The 20,583-nt window shown below is 39.5% G+C and overlaps 1 protein-coding gene across 1 annotated transcript; it reads right to left on the minus strand.

Annotated features, from left to right (window-relative positions):
- Positions 1 to 7,132: 7,132 nt before the first annotated feature.
- Positions 7,133 to 19,486, minus strand: LOC109891209 (1,25-dihydroxyvitamin D(3) 24-hydroxylase, mitochondrial). The gene is made up of 12 exons (XM_020483573.2): positions 18,874 to 19,486; positions 18,521 to 18,711; positions 18,309 to 18,402; positions 18,127 to 18,220; positions 17,756 to 17,847; positions 17,167 to 17,278; positions 14,580 to 14,731; positions 13,770 to 13,936; positions 12,709 to 12,787; positions 12,404 to 12,601; positions 10,914 to 11,025; positions 7,133 to 8,115 (listed from the first exon to the last, which is right to left on the minus strand). Exons 1-11 carry the CDS (start codon positions 19,132 to 19,134, stop codon positions 10,915 to 10,917), a joined length of 1,551 nt encoding a protein of 516 aa, XP_020339162.1. The 5' UTR covers positions 19,135 to 19,486; the 3' UTR covers positions 7,133 to 8,115; position 10,914.
- Positions 19,487 to 20,583: the final 1,097 nt, after the last annotated feature.

Below are 20,583 nucleotides of genomic sequence, written 5' to 3' on the forward strand. Positions count from 1 at the left end.
GTGCAGTTTTGGGCAATGAATATCAGATAGACATCTCTAGAGTACACTCTAGAGAATAGGGTTCAAAAAGGGTTCTTCAGCTGTCCCCATAGGAGAAGACTTTTTGTTTCCAAATTCTGTTGGGTTCCATGTAGAATTCTCTGTGGAAAAGGTTCTACCTGGAACCAAAAGGTGTTCTTCAAAGGATTTTCCTATGGGGACAGGCAAAGAACCCTTTTTGGTTATAGATAGCACCTTTTTTTTCCTAAGAGTGTACCGTGAAATTAAATATAATTTAATATAGTCATATTTTTCCACACTGGAAACTTCTCCCTATAGGATCCCAATGGGTTGAAAAACCATTGAATATAATTCATATTATTCTTATCAATAACACTTTAAAACAGAAGTTGTATCAGTGTGTCGGAGTCTGGTCTAGTGGTAGTGCTGTCAAACTTTTGATCACACATTGCCCCTTGTGGCGTTGGGTTTATATATGTATTCCTCTCCTATCACTCTCCCCTCATTTTACAAGATGTTATATCAGTAAGATATATGCAAATGCTATAGTGTGCTCCCTCAAATACACTAATTGGATAGGTTAACGTTTATTGTCATGAATCTTGCCCTGGAGGCAGAACTGACCGATTTCCACTAGATGGGCCAGCTGCAAAGTCAAAATTGTCTACATCTTAATTAAAAATGTTTGAAAACAAAAATGAGATTTTTGGTCTTAATTTAAGGTTAAGTTTAGGAATTAGGGTTAGCAGTTTGGTTAAGGTTAGGGTTAAGGTTAGGTTTAAAATGTGATTTTCTGACTTTGTGGCTGTGCCAGCTACTGACCACTCTGCAGAGATGCCTCCAGTACACGAGTCATGACAATAAATGCCAACCTGCTTCATAATGACAAGACCTGGGTTGAAATAGTATTCTACATTTTTAAAACAATTTTGCATGTTTGCTCGCGCCTGCCTGGAGTGTCAAATGGGCTTTACTTGCATTTTCGGAACTGTTCCTGTGCATTGTGCAAAGGCAAGCGCAGTTAATCTAGGCCTACATCTACATCACTTTCAGTTGCATACAGCATACTCTTATTATGCATAGCCTTGTACTTGCAAAGCAACAAATTATATTTGTTTTGAGTTCAGCTCCAGACACATTTCAGGTGAATGACACTTGGCAGCTGTGCAAAGCAAAGACCATGTTGAGAAACCAAGGGTAAAGATAATCTCACCGGTTTTATAACACTTGCCAATGTTTTTGTGTGTTTTCCGTCAAGGCTTTGAGTTCGAAACTTTTGAAATACCAAAACATGAGGATAATATTGAGTCTGTCAATCACTTGGTGACAGACAGTCCCTTTGGAAAAACACATACTCTAAAGGCCTTGTTTGAAGGTAAACATGGTACATGTGTGCACAGTGTGATATTTTCGAAGGGGAAATAACGTTTTTTTGTCCTTAAATATGCCCTGATGGAGATCTGGTCCACTTAAAACTGGACTTTAGTTAAATATCATGATAGGTGAATACACTTAAGAGGTCATCAATAAGGTACACAAATAGTGTTGAACAGTGTGATGCATCAAATGCAGTATGTGTTTTTTACTAATTAAAATACTAATTCTACTAATTAAAGACATTTTTCACTTGATGTGTTATGACTCAACTTAAAAAGGCAGAAGAAAAAACATGATATGCTCTGTAATGACATACAGTTGAAGTCGGAAGTTTACATACACTTATTTTCGAGTCATTAAAACTTGTTTTTCAACCACTCCACACATTTCCTGTTAACAAACTATAGTTTTGCCAAGTCGGTTAGGACATCTACTTTGTGCATGACACAAGTCATTTTTCCAACAATTGTTTACAGACAGATTATTTCACTTATAATTCACTGTATCACAATTCCAGTGGGTCAGAAGTTTACATACACTAAGTTGACTGTGCCTTTAAACAGCTTGGAAAATTCCAGAAAATTATGTCATAGCTTTAGAAGCTTCTGATAGGCTAATTGACATAATTTCAGTCAATCAGAGGTGTACCTGTGGATGTATTTCAAGGCCTACTTTCAAACTCAGTGCCTCTTTGCTTGACATCCTGGGAAAATCAAAAGAAATCAGCATAGACCTCTGCAAGTCTGGTTCATCCTTGGGAGCAATTTCCAAACACCTGAAGGTACCAAATTCATCTGTACAAACAATAGTACGCACGTATAAACACATGGGTGTCACGAATATTACCGAAGGTGACTCCCCTTCTTGTTCGGGTGGCGCTCGGCGGTCGTCGTCGCCGGTCTACTAGCTATCACCGATCCTTTGTTCTGTGTTCATTTGGTTTTGTCTAATTGGTATCACCTGTTTCTTGTTTGGTTGTTAGGGTGGGGTTATTTAAGTTTGTTCAGCCCGCTTCTGTTTCGTGCGGGCTTGTTCGTCTGTTTTGTGTTAGAGTGTATTTTGTTTGCATTTTGGGTTTCGCGCTGTCCGTTATTATTTCTATTCATTTGTTTTCCTACTTTTGTTCATGTTATTTTTCCTGGACATTTAAGGGTGTTTTTCCCCGCATCCTTTTGCTCTCTGTGCCTGACTCCACACCTCTTCACTCATTTGCACGTTACAATGGGACCACGCAGCCGTCATAGCGCTCAGGAAGGAGACACGTCCTGTCTCTTAGAGATGAATGTACTTTGGTGTGAAAAGTGCAAATCAATCCCAGAACAACAGCAAAGGACTTGTGAAGATGCTGGAGGAAACAGATACAAAAGTATCTATATCCACAGAAGAACGAGTCCTGTATCGACATAACCTGAAAGGCCGCTCAGCAAAGAAGAAGCAACTGCTCCAAAATCGCCATAAAAAGACAGACTACGGTTTGCAACTGCACATGGGGACAAAGATTGTACATTTTGGAGAAATGTCCTCTGGTCTGATGAAACAAAAATAGAACTGTTTGGCCATAATGACCATGGTTATGTTTGGAGGAAAAGGGGGATGCTTGCAAGCCGAAGAACACCATCCCAACTGTGAAGCACGGGGGTGGCAGCATCATGTTGTGGGGGTGCTTTGCTGCAGGAGGGACTGGTGCACTTCACACAATAGATGGCGTCATGAGGGAGGACAATTATGTGGATATATTGAAGCAACATCTCAAGATATCATGTTAAAGCTTGGTCGCAAATGGGTCTTCCAATTGGAAATGACCCCAACCATACTTCCAAAGTTGTGGCAAAATGGCTTAAGGACAACAAAGTCAAGGTATTGGTGTGGCCATCACAAATCCCTGACCTCAGTCCTATAGAAAATTTGTGGGCCGAACTGAAAAAGCGTGTGCGAGCAAGGAGGCCTGCAAACCTGACTCAGTTACACCAGCTCTGTCAGGAGGAATGGGCCAAAATTCACCCAAATTATTGTGGAAAGCTTGTAGAAGGCTACCCAAAATGGTTGACCCAAGTTAAACAATTTTCAAGGCAATACTACCAAATACTAATTGAGTGTATGTAAACTTCAGAACCACTGGGAATGTGATGAAAGCTGAAATAAATTGTTCGCTCTACTATTATTCTGACATTTCACATTGTTAAAATAAAGTGGTGATCCTAACTGACCTAAAACAGGGAATTTTTACTAGGATTAAATGTCAGGAATTGTGAAAAACTGAGTTTTTATGTATTTGGCTGAAGTGTATGTAAACTTCCGACTTCAACTGTAACTAACTATATTATACTGATAATACTAATACATTACTACATAATTATTTTTACTATTTAATAATTACGAGATATATAGAACATCATTTTCTTTCCTGTATCACATTTATTGAATATGGCTGAATACAAACAGTGTAGTTGTAATGGTTTTCTTCATCTGAAGGAGAGGCGGACCAAAGCGCAGCGTGGTGGTTATTCATATTCTTTAATTTATAAAGAAACTACACATGAGATAACTAACAAAAACAACAAATGTGTGAGAACCTAAAACAGTCCCATCTGGTGCAAACACAAAGACAGGAACAATCACCCACAAACACACAGTGAAACCCAGGCTACCTAAGTATGATTCTCAATCAGAGACAACTAATGACACCTGCCTCTGATTGAGAACCATACTAGGCCGAAACATAGAAATACCCAAATTATAGAAAAACAAACATAGACTGCCCACCCAACTCACTCCCTGACCATACTAAATAAATACAAAACAAAGGAAATAAAGGTCAGAACGTGACATTAGTTATTCCCTCCGTAAGGCAATCAAACAAGCAAAACGTCAGTACAGAGGCAAAGTGGAGTCGCAATTCAACGGCTCAGACACGAGACATATGTGGCAGGTTCTACAGACAATCACGGACTATAAAGAGAAAACCAGCCACGTCGTGGACACTTACGTCTTGATTTCGAACAAGCTAAACACCTTCTTCGCCCGCTTTGAGGATAACACAGTGCCACCAACGTGGTCCGCTACCAAGGACTATGGGCTCTCGTTCTCCATGGCCAACTTAAGACATTTAAGCGTGTTAACCCTCGCAAAGCTGCCGGCCCAGACGGCATTCCTAGCCATGTCCTCAGAGCATGCGCAGACCAGCTGGCTGGAGTGTTGACAGACATTTTCAATATCTCCCTATCCCAGTCTGCTGTTCCCACAAGCTTCAAGATGTCCAACATTGTTCCTGTACCCAAGACGGCAAAGATAACTGAACTAAATTACTATCGCCCCGTTGCACTCACTTCTGTCATCATGAAGTGCTTTGAGAGACTACTCAGGGATCATATCACCTGTACCTTACCTGACACCCACTTCACTTTGCCCCAATTTGCCCCTTCAATTATCGCCCCAATAGATCCACAGACGATGCAATCGCTATCACACTGCACACTGCCCTATCCCATCTGGACAAGAGGAATACCTACAGTGAGGGAAAAAAGTATTTGATTCCCTGTTGATTTTGTACGTTTGCCCACTGACAAAGAAATAATCAGTCTGTAATTTTAATGGTAGGTTTTATTTGAACAGTGAGAGACAGAATAACAACAACAAAATCCAGAAAAAACGCATGTAAAATGTTATAAATACGTGTTTCTGGATATTTTTGTTGTTATTCTGTCTCTTACTGTTCAAATTAACCTACCATTAAAATTAAAGACGGATCATTTCTTTGTCAGTGGACAAACATACAAAATCAGCAGGGGATTCAATACTTTTTTCCCTCACTGTATATAAGAATGCTGTTCATTGACTATAGCTCAGCATTCAACACCATAGTACCTTCCAAGCTCTTCATTAATCTCTAGGCCCTGTGTCTGAACCCCGCCCTGTGAAACTGGGTCCTGGACTTCCTGATGGGCCGCCGCCCAGGTGGTGAAGGTAGGAGACAACACCTCCACTTCACTGATCCTCAACCCTGGGGCTCGACAAGGGTGCGTGCTAAGCCCTCTCCTGTACTCCCTGTTCATCAATGACTGCGTGGCCACACACGCCTCCAACTCAATCATCAAGTTTGCAGACGACACAACAGTAGTAGGCCTGATTACCAACAATGATGAGACAGCCTACAGGGAGGAGGTGGGTGCCGGGAAAATAACCTCTCACCCAACATCAACAAAACAAAGGAGCTGATCGTGGACTTCAGGAAACAGTAGAGGTAGCACCCCCTATCCACATCGATGCGACCGCAGTGGAGAAGGTGGAACGTTTCAAGTTCCTTAGCGTACACATCTATGACAATCTGAAATGGTCCACCTACACAGACAGTGTGGTGAAGAAGAGAAGGTGCAAGAGCACCTCTTCAACCTCAGGAGGCTGAAGAAATGTGGCTTGGTACCTAAATCTCTTACAAATCTTTACAGGTGCACAATTGAGAGCATCCTGTCGGGCTGTATCACTGCCTGGTATGGCAACTGCACCGACCACAACCGCAGGGCTCTCCAGAGGATGGTGCGGTCTGCCCAACGCATCATTGGGGGCAAACTACCTGCCCTCCAGGACACTTACAGCACCCAATGTCACAGCAAGGCCAAAAAGATCATCAAGGATAACAACCACCCAAGCCACTGCCTGTTCACCCCCACTATCATCCAGAAGGTGAGGTCTGTTCAGGTGCATCAAAGCTTCGACCGAGAGACTAAAAACAGCTTCTATCTCAAGGCCATCAGACTGTTAAATAGCCATCACTAGCACAATAGAGGCTGCTGCTCTATATACATAGACTTGAAATTACTGTCCACTTTAATAATGGAACACTAGTCAACTAAATAATGTTTATATATTTTGCATTACTCATCTCATATGTATATACTGTATACTATTCTATTGTATCTTAGTCTATGCCACTCTGACTCTGATTGCTCATCCAAATATTTATACATTCTCAATTCCATTCCTTTACTTTAGATTTCTGTGTATTGTGTGAAATGCTGTGAAATTGTTAGATATTACTTTTGTTAGATATTACTGCACTGTTGGAGCTAGAAACACAAACATTTCGCTATAACATCTGCTAAACACGGTGTTTGTGACCGATTTGATTTGATTTAGCTATGTCTTCTTGAATTTCCCGTTGCATGCAATTCAGCTTTTAGCTCCCATATATACCGAAAGAAAGCTAAATGAAACATTACTGCAGATTCATTTTCACAATGTCAACATAAATGATGTAATAAGAAATTACATTATTATGTAATCCAGTCCAAATAAGTTCCTTATTGAGATACAAGACATCTCGACTTTACCATAAAGTATATGTTTGGAACAGTAGATAGCAGAAGTACACTGTCTTAAATACCCAGCGGTGTATTTCAAATCAATGTCTTGTGTGTGTGAAATTAAATAATAATATTAATTAAATATAATATAATTGACTATGATGCAGTATATTCTCCAGACTGAAACCTTCTCCCTATAGGATGCCAATTGGTTGAAAAACCATTTAATATAATTCATATTATTCTTATCAATAAGGCTCTAACACAGAGTTATATCAGTTTGTAGACTGTCGACTTTTGATCACACATTGCCCCTTGCGGCATGGAGTTTATACCTGTATTCCTTTACCTACCTCTATCTTCTCTTTTTATAAGACGATATATCAGTAAGATACATGCAAATGCTATATCATGCTCCCACAAATACACTAAATTCACAAAGCAGAAATTAAGAATAGTATCACTTTTCAGGAGATCATGTATTTCAGACGATTGAAACCAGATTAGTAAAAAATCCTTAACATTTACAGTGAGATAGACATATGAAGTCTATTATAATAGGTTCATATTATACCTGTTTATTACCATTACAGCTACTTGTAATATTAAAGACAACTGTAGAAGATCACTGAATGGCAGAGGGGGACAGTGTACATTACCTTTTATCGCTATAATATGTTTTGTTGCAAGAATAGACGTACTATGGTGTGTGGATAGTTGAAGTAGCTATTGCTAATGCAGGTTTGACTGAATAGGAGCCCTGAGCTGAGCACAAGAGCTGGTAAGATTACCATGGAGCATTCCATGACATTTTCACATGCAAATAGCACTTGATTACTATGATATACCAAAGCCATAAATCATTAGGTCCTTAGCTTTGGTGTGTGGCTATGATACAGTTGTACTAATCTTAAACCATATTCCGCAAAGTAATTACCATTTCAAACATTGAAAATACTGCAACAAAAAGAAAAAGTGGATGAAATATATTCTCTCTAAGAATTACAATGTTTTAAATGTACATCATGTTGACACTATTATTGCACTTCATACACAATGGAAAAAAATACACAAGTAGCCTTTATACATGTAATGTATATACTTTAACATACAAAGACAACATATACAAAAGTCATCATTCATTTAACATTTTCGACGTAAGAACAGTTGTTTAAGATTAGTGGGCAGTAAAGTGCAGTTGTCTTACAACACAAGCTAAAAGTTATTGGTCAACAAGTAGGCTAACTCTCATAGGTAATAGTTTAAATGCATTTATATTAGTTTGAGGTATATGTGACAGGATTACATACGAATATATTTAGATCTGATATTTTCTCTTTGTTATTTACAGAGCAGCAATAAAGGGAGTCTCTCTGGACATTCAGGTCTAGAACTATTATTTTTCTGTAGTCAGGTCCAAATGATCTGTGTTTGAAGCCTGTTTTGGAGAAAATAACACATGGAATCAAATATAACATTTCACAATATAATATATGTTTTCTTATTTTTGTGGAGTTGAATGTACCTTTTTATAGTTCTATATTGTGTGTTTATACAACGGGTGCGCCTAATCCTGAATGCTGATTGGTTAAAACCGCATTCTAGCTGGTGTCTATTCCACAATTGTGTGTGTGTTATATTAATTTGAGATATGAGATATATATCTATTTATACAATATACAGTACCAGTCAAAAGTTTGGACACACCTACTCATTAAAGGGTTTCTCTTTATTTTTCCTCTTTTCTACAATGTAGAATAATAGTGAAGACATCAAAACCGATGCTCATGTGTCTTGGCCCAACCAAGTCTCTTCTTATTATTGGTGTCCTTTAGTAGTGGTTTCTTTGCAGAAATTCGACAATGAAGGCCTGATTCACGCAGTCTCCTCTGAACAGTTGATGTTGAGACCTGTTACTTGAACTCTGTAAAGCATTTATTTGGCAGAAATTTCTAAGGCTGGTAACTCTAATGAAGTAATCCTCTGCAGCAGAAGTAACTCTGGGTCTTCCTTTCCTGTGGCGGTCCTCATGAGAGCCAGTTTCATCATAGCGCTTGATGGTTTTTGCGACTGCACTTGAAGAAACTTTCAAAGTTCTTGAAACGTTCCAGATTGACTGAACTTCATGTCTTAAAGTAATGATGGACTGTCATTTCTCTTTTTTTATTTGAGCTGTTCTTGCCATTATATGGACTTGGTCTTTTACCAAATAGGGCTATCGTCTGTATACCACCACTACCTTGTCACACCACAACTGATTGGTTCAAACACATTAAGAAGGAAAGAAATTCCACAAATTCACTTTAACAAGGCACAGCTGTTAATTGAAATGCATTCCAGGTGACTACCTCATGAAGCTGGTTGAGAGAATGCCAAGAGTGTGCAAAGCTGTCATCAAGGCAAATGTGAAGAATCTCAAATATAAAATATATTTTGATTAAAAATTTTTTGGTTACTACATGATTCCATATGTGTTATTTTATAGTTTTGATGTCTTCACTATTATTCTACAATGTAGAAAATAGTAAAAATAAAGAAAGTAGGTGTGTCCACATTTTTTACTGGTACTGTATATATTGTCTTTACTCTGATTTACAGTGCATTCGGAAGGTATTCAGACCCTTGACTTTTCCCCCCAAAAAATTATGTTACAGCCTTGTTCTAAAATATATATTTTTTTTATTCCCCCCATCAATCTACTCACAATACCCCATAATGACAAAGCAGAAACAGGTTTTTGGACATTTTAAAAAATATACAAAAAAACAACTCAAATATCACATTTACAAAAGTGTTCAAACCATTTACTCAATATTTTGTTGAAGCACCTTTGGCAGCGGTTACAGCCTTGAGTTTTCTTGGGTATGACACTACAAGCTTGGCACATTAATATTTGGGGAGTTTCTCTCATTCCTCTCTGCAGATCCGCTCAACCTTTGTCAGGTTGGTTGGGGAGCGTTGCAGCACAGATATTTTCAGGTCTTTCCAGGTTCATGTCCGGGCTCTGGCTGGGCCACTCAAGGACATTCAAAGACTTTTCCCGAAGCCACTCCTGTGTTCATGACTGTGTGCTTATTGTTATTGTCCTGTTGAAATGTGAACCTTCACCCCAGTCTGAGGTCCTGTGCGCTCTGGAGCATGTTTTCATCAAGGATCTCACTATACTTTGCTCCGTTCATCTTTGTCTCGATTCTGACTAGTCTCCCAGTCCCCGCCGCTAATAAACATCCCCACAGCAAGATACTGCCACCACCATTCTTCACCGTAGGGATGGTGCCAGGTTTCCTCCAGATGCGACGCTCGGCATTCAGGTCAAAGAGTTCAATCTTGGTTTCACCAGACCAGAGAATCTTGTTTCTCATGGTCTGAGAGTCTTTAGGTGCCTTTTTAGCAATTCCAAATGGGCTGTCATGTGCATTTTACTGAGGAGTGGCTTCCGTCTGGCCACTCTACCATAATTGGTGGAGTGCTACAGAGATGGTTGTACTTCTGGAAGGTTCTCCCATCTCCACAGAGGAACTCTAGAGCTCTGTCAGAGTGACCATCAGGTTCTTGGTCACCTCCCTGACCAAGGTCCTTCTCCCCCGGTTGCTCAGTTTGGCCTGGCGGCCAGCTCTAGGAAGAGTCTTGGTCGTCCCAAACATCTTCCATTTAAGAATGATGTAGACCAATGTGTTCTTGGGGACCTTCAATACTGCAGAAATATTTTGGTACCCTTCCACAGATCTGTGCCTTCGACACAATCCTGTCTTGGAGCTCTACGGACAATTCCTTCGACCTCATGGCTTGGTTTTTGCTCTGACATGGACTGTCAACTGTGGAGCCTTATATAGACAGGTGTGTGCCTTTCAAATGATGTCCAATCAATTGAATTGACCACAGGTGGTCTCCAATCAAGTTGTAGAAACATCTTAAGGATGATCAATGGAAACACGATTCGCCTGAGCTTAATTTTGAGTCTCATAGCAAAGTGTCTGAATACTTACGTAAATAAGGTATTTCTGTTTTTTATTTTGAATATATTTGCAAAAATGTCTAAAAACCTGTTTTTGCTTTGTCATTATGGGGTAGTGTGTGTAGATTTCTGATTATTATTAAAAACATGTATTCCATTTTAGAATAAGACTAAGGTAACAAAATGTGGAAAAGTCGAGGGGTCTGAATACTTTCCGAAGGCTGTAAGTTTCAGTATATGTATGATTTTGAGGTATATTCAAGGGTGAATGTTATTCTTACCTCATCGTCTAATGAAAGCCACAGGGAGTTCACGGTTGGGAACAAGCGTCCCCGAATGGATAGTTTCAACTGGTTCACTATCTGTCGCCACAATTTCATAATCTCTGATGACCTGATAGAAAGAGGGGAAAAAGGAGCAATCATTAGATTATGAAGGGCATGTAAAAGGACAACCAGTATCAATTGAGGTAAGACTCACATGGTGACATAAAACAATTTTTCAAGGTTAACACACATTGCAGGACAAAGTCTTCTTGGAACTTAAAGTTATACAGTGCCTTCAGAAAGTATTCATACCCCTTGACTTGTTTCACATTTTGTTGTGTTACAGCCTGAATTCAATATGAATATAATGACAAAGTGAAAACATGTTTTTAGACATTTTTGCAAAAATATTGAAAATTAAATACAGAAATATCTCATTTACATAAGTATTCACACCCCTAAGTCAATACATGTTTACATGTTAGAATCACCATTGGCAGCAATTACAGCTGTGAGTCTTTCTGGGTAAGTCTCTACAAGTTTTGCACACCAGTATTGTACAATATTTGCACATTGTTATTTAGAAAATTATTCAAGCTCTGTCAAGTTGGTTGTTGATCATTGCTAGACAGCCATTTTCAAGTCTTGCCATAGATTTTCAAGCCGGTTTAACTCAAAACTGTCACTAGGCCACTTAAGAACATTCAATGTCATCTTCGTAAGCAACTCCAATGTATATTTGTCCTTATATGTTTTAAGTTATTGTTCTGCTGAAAGGTGAATTTGTCTCCCTGTGTCTGTTAGAAAGAACACTGAACCAGGTTTTTCTCTAGGTTTTTACCTGTGCCTAGCTCTATTCTGTTACTTTTATCCTAAAACAACTCTCTAGTCCATGCCGATAGCAAGCATACTCATAACATGACGCAGTCACCACCATGCTTGAAAATATGAAGAGTGTTACTCAGTGGTGTTGGATTTATGCCAAACATAATGCTTTGTATTCAGGACATAAAGTTAATATCTTTGTCACGTTTTGCAGTTTTACTTTAGTGCCTTTTTGCAAACAGGATGTGGTAGTCAGATGAGGTAGTCATAAAAAAATTATGTTCAACACTATGATTGCACACAGAGTGAGTCCATTCAACTTATTATGTGACTTGTTAAGCAGAGGTTTACTCCTGAACTTATTTAAGCTTGCCATAAAGGGGTTGAAAACTTATTGAGGCATTTCAGATTTTTATTTTTAATTCATTTGTAACAATTTCTAAAAACATAATTATTGGGGTATTGTATGTTGGCTAGTGACACAAAATATCAATTGAATCCATTTTCAATTCAGGCTAGAACACAACGTATGTGAAAAGGGACTGTACACATCGAAACCTGACGCAGGAAGACGGAGTAATATACTGCATATCGCCCACAGGTGTTAAGCCCAACCTGCGGTAATACTACAATGTTGGCAACTTGGTGGCCACTTTGGGGGCACAGGAGGTTGTTCTTACCCAGCAGAGTGCCAACTGCAGCTGTAGCTCTGCCAGACGCCGCCCAATACACATCCTCTTCCCAACACCAAACGGCACATGGGCAAAGGGGTTGATGGTACTGCTCTCTTTTAGCCAACGCTCTGGTTTAAACCGGCTGCTGTCGTGGAAGTATTCCTCATTGGCACCCTGAGCATGGCTGTTGATCATCAACACTGTCTGCAAATGAAAAATAAAAATCAATCAAATCAAATGTTGAATGAGCCGAGACTGTAATCGCCCCAACATGAGCTCTTAAATGATGGAAAACGAAGTAATCCATTTACCCCCTTGGGAATGGAGTAATCCCCCAACACAGTGTCTTTGTCTAAGGTCCGACTCGTGAAGGGAACTGACGGCGATAACCTGCAGGAATTTGAAAAAAGTGTTTGGAAATATAGTCTTGAAGCAGGAGGATACATGTACGTGTAAGCTATTTAGGATCAGTTAAACATACTCAAACCTTTTTTAAAAGGCAATTTGAAAGGAAAATAGCTAATTTGTCAAAATTCATAGACATTATCTGTGTGAGTTTCTGCATTAAACTACAAAAAACACTTGTTAATTGAAATGTCTGTATATTAAAAAGGAAGACCGATTAACCCTAAAATGTTTTTCTTTCAACTCGCCAAATTGAGCCCCGTTTCAAATGATCACTCTTTGAGAATAACTTTTCTCGACGCGATATGCGCATCACTTCACACTGCCAATTTTTTTCATTTGAAAAAATGTTCTGTTCTATTTTATTCTGATATATCACATAGTTTGTTTTACTATAAATTAGGTGTGTGTTGACTGTGATAAGCGCTTGGGAAATAAAAGTGTATTGTCTGCTAAATTAACAAAACAAGGCTATGCCATTGCACAGTAATAAGCTTCTACAAGCAAGCTCCACTGCTGAGGTTACTTGCCTTTTTGAAGATTGTGTTCCACAATATAATATAACTAGTTGACTTTGTGGTTTCAATAAATCAGTCTTAAATGGCACTTGTTTTTTTATTGACTGAATATATATTGTGTAATTTAGAAATTAGGATCTGTTATCTGTCATGGTTATGATAAAAAGTACTCAAGTTCAATATATTTTATATGGATTCCCCCTGTGAAGAAACAGTGCAGAATTGCAGGAAATGGTTTAAAAATTGCAACAACCAATGTTTTATTTATTTTTGTGTTTCATTCAAAATGATTATAGTTTTTTTTGCGCACCCACTTTCAGACAAAGTCAAGCGCCCATGCCTCAACTAATTTGTTTTCGACTTGTGTACCGGTTTGAATGACATACAGTACACGATGACTGCAGTGTTATTGTTTTTGCGTCACATCCCAGTGGAATGTCTTACTGTACCTCATGGATTCTTTGAGGCAGGCCTTGATGTAGGGCATTCTCTGGAGGTGCTTGGCACTGGGAGTCTGACTAGCAGGCAGAACCTCTCTGATTTCTTGGAGCAGCTTCTTCTGAACGCAGGGGTTACGGGAGAGGTTGAAAATAGCCCACAGCATGCTGTTGGCAGTCTAGAAAACATCAACAGAGAGAGAGAGAGAGAGAGAGAGAGAGAGAGAGAGAGAGATGTCAGACTCATTCAGAGAGATACTATATACTGCATTCCATAGAGGGGTCCTACAGTAGATGGAGCTGAGGAATGTGAGGGGTTCCTCAAGGGCTGTTTCTGTCATATCTGGACTGCAGACCAGATTACCTCAGCCTTTGAACCACTACTATTACAGTTTGCACCTGTTTGTTTCTTCTCTCACAGGGAGGGAATACCACTTCAAGCGTAGAGTAAATTAGTTATAACAATGTATGGGAGCACGAAATGAAGTAAGGTGAAAGTCATCAACAATAAAGGATTGTCATGTTTTCCCCTCTTATTTTTCAGAAAATAGAAGAGCAAAATAGGCTCTGGTGCAAGTGAATGATAAATCTGTCCCTGTTCTTGTTTGTACGACCGAGATTCAAATCCGGGTCCCGCTAAGCTAAAACCTAGGCATTAAGCAAGTCTTCAGGTGACAAGCAATGAAACTCATCACAGTTCACCGGAAAAATTTGAGGACTATCACACTTCAGTGTTGTGACGCTAAATTATTAGCAAGGATACTCATCATGCAAGTGTGGTTCACCGAACCATCTCTGTTACATTTGTCAACTGATCCTTACCGTCTCCACTCCTCCGATCTGGAGCTCTGTGATGGCGGCGTACAGCTCTTTCTTGGACAGGTGACTGTGGCGGTAGATGTCACAAAGGAAGTCATCACTGGGCCCTGTTGCCCCTGCATGGCGCTTTATCTTCTTGTCTATGTAGACTTTGGCTGCGGACAACAACAAGAGACAAACGCGAAATAATTAACTGAAAGATATCTTTTTTAAAGCTAGGTAACAATGACTGCATATAGTCCATTTTTAAAGCCATTCTAAATGGTCAACTTTATTCACCAAAACATGGATTCTATTTGTGAAAAGCTGTAACCAGTCATAAACAATGATAATTGTAAACTTCTACAAACAAGTAAACGATATTTAACAAGCCATAAAATGCCCTCACTTCCACTCCCTATCGCTACTTTCAAAAGCCCTCAATCATCTTTTATCTACTGAACCTGGCCACGAGGACAACATACACGGCCACTGTTTATCATTTTTATTTATGTAACCTTTATTTAACTAGGCAAGTCACTTAAGAACAAATTCTTAATTACAATGACGTATAGGAGGGGAATAAGAGTTGAGCCCACTTAAATGCAACAAAAATCAAAATAATGCTAATTTAACCATTCTCCTTTTTATTTGAAATGCTATTTTGAACTGCTACAATGGTAAAAGCTTTTTCCAAATCAGTGGAACCCAAGACTGTTCCCAGGGCAGGCCTGGTTGTAGCTAGATATGTTCGATTTGGCATCGGGGACAATTTTAGGATTTTACCTAACCCTAACCTTTTTTTCTAACCTTAACCTAATTCTGCTAACAGAATTCTGCTACGTTAATTCTCCTAACCTGTCATGTTAACTATCCTAACCTGCTATGTAAGTACTCTTAACCTGCTATGAAAAGTCACTTCTGCAAGTCAAAACTGGCGGACCTGCCCTGAGAGCAGTGTGAGTATCCACTAATGCGATACAGCCCACCTCTGTGGTTTAAAAAGAAAAATCCCATTGTGACTGCACTTGTCATCCCGTGACAGTCCTGTATTTCAGTCCCTTTTCATGTGTCCCGACTTTTCTTTTTACAAGAAGGTTGTTTTGTCAGCAAGGAGTATCGATTAATCCAGGCTACAAGAGTGAAGTTCTAATGACGATCGCCAAATGTCATTACACTTTGTGTTTTTGATTGGATGCAGGAATTATTTGGGTGGACTGAACGTGTGTAGGTAGCCTACTTTTTTAAGTGATTTGTTTGACAATCAGATGAAAACATCAGGACAGGTTGTGTTTTTCCTTTTCCCAATGACATGTCTTGACAATTAGGCCTTAAAGTCACACACACACACACACACACACACACACACACACACACACACACACACAAAAATAGAGCCCCCCCCCCCGCACCTGTGTATATATGTGTGTGTAAGAGAGGGTGGACAGAGGGTGCAAAAGCAAGCAGCACAACAAACGATCCGTAGCAAGGCCCTGAGCCAACATTCCACTCCCACGTCTCCTCCTACCCTCCATCCCTGTTCCCGCTACTACAAATATTTGGCAGTGTTCTCCCCCTTAGGTCATCCGGTTTACTACAACTCTGATTGTGTTGTGTAAGAGGGGGTGAGCCAAGTGCATGGATCGCAGACAGTGGTGTAAAGTACTTAAGTAAACATGCTCAAACACTACTAAAGTAATTGTTGGGGTATTGGTACTTTATCATTTATATTTGACAACTTTTACTTCAGTGTATTCATAAATAAAAAAAATGTACCTTTTACTCCATACATTTTCCGTGACACCCAAAAGTACTGGTTACATTTCGAACACTTAGCAGGACAGGAAAATGGTCCAATGCATCTCTACTGCCTCTGATCTGGCAGACTCACTAAACACAAATGCATAATTTGTCAATTATGTCTGAGTGTTGGAGTGTGCCCTGGCTATTTGTACAAAATAAAAACAAGAAAATGGTGCAGTCTGCTTTGCTTAATATAAGGAATTTGAAATTACTTTTACTTTTACATTTTGATACTTAAGTATATTTTAGCAATTACATTTACTTTGATACTTAAGCATATTTAGAACCAAATACTTTTAGACTTTTACTCAAATAGTATATTGCTGGGTGACTTTTACTTGAGTAGTTTTCTATTAAGGTATCTATACTTTTACTCAAATATCACAATTGGGTACTTTTTTCCACCACTGATCGCAGAGGCACCCGGTTCATATCTCTCTGTCTCCTATCACCTGACTGAAAATGTGCTCAAAGCGGTTCTTGGGTAATACGTCATCTGGACACGCTCCGGGTGGAAGGATTGGGGGGTGTCAAGAGAAGGGTTGGAAGTGAACGTGGCAGGCATTGAGGTTTCATCAGAGGGAGAGAGGACATGGAGAGGAGGTCACTTAGAAGGAGGGCAGTTGGAAGTGACTAGGGGGGGTGCTTTAGCGGTGTTTGGGTGCGATGTGGTTGCTTTAGCGGTGGTTGGGAGCGAGATCAGGGGGCATTGAGGTTTTAGGGTGAGAGAGTGGACATGGAGGGGAGGTTTCTTTAGAGGGATGGGGAGGGGACCGAGAGTCGGGGGTATTGTAGGAGGAGTTTTTACCTGTACTGAATATACGGTCCCATGCCGTGGTGTGGTCCTGCCATGTTTTGGTGTTCAGTTTTTTGTGGAGCTCCACTGGCGTGACCATCATGGCGCCAAATGTGCTCATCATCTACACATTCACATAGAGAGAGAGACTTTCAATGTAACAATCAAATAAAGACATACAGTACATGACAATGTAACAATTTATAGTTGCAACCAGTTATTTTCAAAGTCTACCTCCGGTGTTTCAATATCAACTTATTGCACCATGGTTACTATAACAAAATGTTGTTTAAAAGATGTTGTAAATACATGCATCTCTTCTGGCTGCTGAAGATATTAGTTTGCCCCGGTAAATTCCTGCCTGCCCAGAGACCAGTTTCAGATAGTCTACTGATTCATCAGTAATTGTAGCAGTGGTGATTAGCCCACTCACTAAAGTGAACTGCACTCTATCTATAGGCTCAGAGCGATATCGCAGTATAGCTCTGTCACAAAAAGATCACTAAGATCATCCCCAAGCCAGGGGTTTTCAGCTGCACCCACAATACCTGTATCACTACATGCAGATAGTAACTGGATCTGTAAATCAATGACCACTTACCGTCTTTATGGATGTGATAAAGGTCATAGCCTCCTCGTTGACATTGTCATGCAGAAGTCCGAAGCGTTTGTCGTAGAGCACTAAGCAAATGGCTGTAATTAGATAATAAATAAAACATTGAAAACATTAATTGAGCAACAACATGCATTCATGTGTTATTGATTTAACTTCCTCAGTAGCAAATCAATTATAATGTCCATTCATTCTAATAAGACTATTACTTAATTTTGTTTTTAAAACAATTAAATTATCATTAGAATAATTCAAATGATTTAATACATCCACATTACATATAAGCAACCATCTTTATTGTAAATATGTATATCTAGTCACAAATATGTTATTTATATTATAAACAATAGGCTACTTACTCTCCATTGACCATTTATTCAATTCGAAGTACAAGTCCACAAATTGTCCATTGTCAGTCACTTGCCCAATTCTACTAACGAAATCGGCCAACACCTACATTTTGGAGACAATGAAAAGTCATTATTTGATCAAATTCACATTGAAATGTGCAGTTTTAACGCAGATAAATTATCTTACAAACCTGGTTTATTTTTCCATCAAGTTTCGCGACTTCTGTGGGTTTCATCAATTTCTGCTGAAACGTGCTTCTCACCCTTTGCCAGTCTTCCCCTTCCCTGAAAATCATCAGGAAATATATTAATTAGTAGGCTACGCCTGTTAAAATAGATTACCTGTGTATTTCGGTTGAGCAAATAGCACGATATCATAGGAATACTGAAAAGTGCCAATTACAGAATAAGAAGTCCATATGCCTCGTCTCTTAAGTCTCGGTATGCTTTCCAGGGTTTGATCTCCAGACGCTGTGGGTAAGCGCTCTCCTTTCTGTAGAGTGCCTCCACTAAGCAAGGTGCGCCAATATGGACCGATTCAAAGGAGCCGAGTTTCATCCGGAAAATCTTTCCGAATTTCTTATGGTAATTAATCTAAAAGGAAGAAATATCAGACGCAAAACATTTAATCCACAAATAAAACAACTTAATTCTTTATTAAAATAAAATAAAATAAAACATCTGTCGAATTGTTTTTAGTTTTTATTCTTCATCGTATTATTCTTCTCGTTATAATTTTTTTTTGTTATAATTTACCAATGCATTGTGTTGTCTTTGCAGCCCTCCTTTGAGTAGTAGTTCTATCAAACTGCCAAATAAGGGCCAGTTGGTGGGTCCAGGTATCGAGTCCAGGCTCTGAGTCGGCGAGGGAAGACTGTGTCGACAAGGCGCAACCAATGTAGCATCCTTCGGGTCCAGGACGCACACTGAAGATGTTGGCTTGAAGTGCTGCAAACCAACCGTTTTCTTTTTTAACAATTCTACTATCTGTGGTACCTTTTGGATTTGTGCCCTCATTCTCGTGCTGTGATAGGCTAATAAAGAATAAATACTGGGACACGAATTAATGTATTTGCTTTGTTGGAAACTTGGAAGTTTCAGTGTTCTCGTTTCTTGGAACTGTGACGCCTACCACAATATATATACTCTGGCAATGTTTATTCATAACCAATCAGGGATCGGGCTTGCATGGTGTGGCGGGCGAGACCACACCATTCATTTATGGATCCAAATTGTGAGGATCGCATGACCCAGGATAGACGCAGAAAGTGCGCTTGCCTCATCACTTATAAATAAACATATCGGCCTAAACTGAAGGTGACGCAGTTCGCTTGAACCATCAGCAGTCACACTATGAGGGCATGTCAGCGATGAAGATGGCATGTTTTGGGGTTTTGAAGTACCATGTTGTTGCCCTATAAAAAAGTGCTTACTCACTGAGTGTCAGTTGCCATCGTAATAACCTTGAACCTTGAGAAATGTTTGCTGGTGTGCTTAGGGGGAGCATGTGGGTTTTGTAATCCCCTAACACAGGAGCACACATATGGGTACAATCATAGTGCACACAAAACACAAACACACATGCATGACACTGACCAGTGGCGATTTTAGCATGTAAATCTTGGTGGGGCAACACAAAAAAAGTGGGATGCATGCCAGCAAAGCCACTACACAACACAGTACTAAACAATACATTAATGGCTGTTAGGGCCTACATTAAGCTGTCCTAACAGCAGAGTCCCAATAGCAGTCCCAACACCTTACCACTGCTACACCTGGTTATCAGCAGAGCCCTGTCTGACAGCGAAACAGTTCATTCAGCCTCGTTTCCCGCTTTAAAAAAAACATAGCTGATATGGCTGACTTGCTTAAATAAATGTGGTTTCTAATGACAATTAAGATGTACATGCTATGGCATAAGGGATAAGAGAAATTCCGTAATTTCGATTAAGACATTACATGCGAGCGTGACGACGGACGTAGTCAATATAACTATTTGTTCAGCACTTTTGAAATGTACAGCAACAGAATTCAGATCATGGGCCATAATTACAGTGTTCTCCCTGTACACCAAGTCAGAACCATAGGATAAATAAAGGGGGCAAATAAGCAGCCAATGAAAGCTCTTACAATATTGGATGACTACATATCTCTAAAACAGGTTATAGGCTACATGTGCACCACCAAGTTGGAACAGTAGGTGAACTTAAGAGGTGAAAAAAGACCAAATGATTTGGGTGAGGCACATTGAACGCTGTTTGGGTATTTGGATGTCAAAAAAGATACACGTCAAATAACACTATTTGACTCATTAAATAAGCTTTTATTTTGACACGTCAAATAACACAATTCTATTATAGAATGTTGTGTGTGCTGAATTTGCACATGCAAGCCAAGCGCCACCACTACTATCAGTAGGACTGTCAAAGCTGTACAAAAGAAAGTCTGCAAACAATCACACACCGG

Source organism: Oncorhynchus kisutch, linkage group LG1, assembly GCF_002021735.2.
Source record: "Oncorhynchus kisutch isolate 150728-3 linkage group LG1, Okis_V2, whole genome shotgun sequence".
NCBI lineage: Eukaryota > Metazoa > Chordata > Actinopteri > Salmoniformes > Salmonidae > Oncorhynchus > Oncorhynchus kisutch.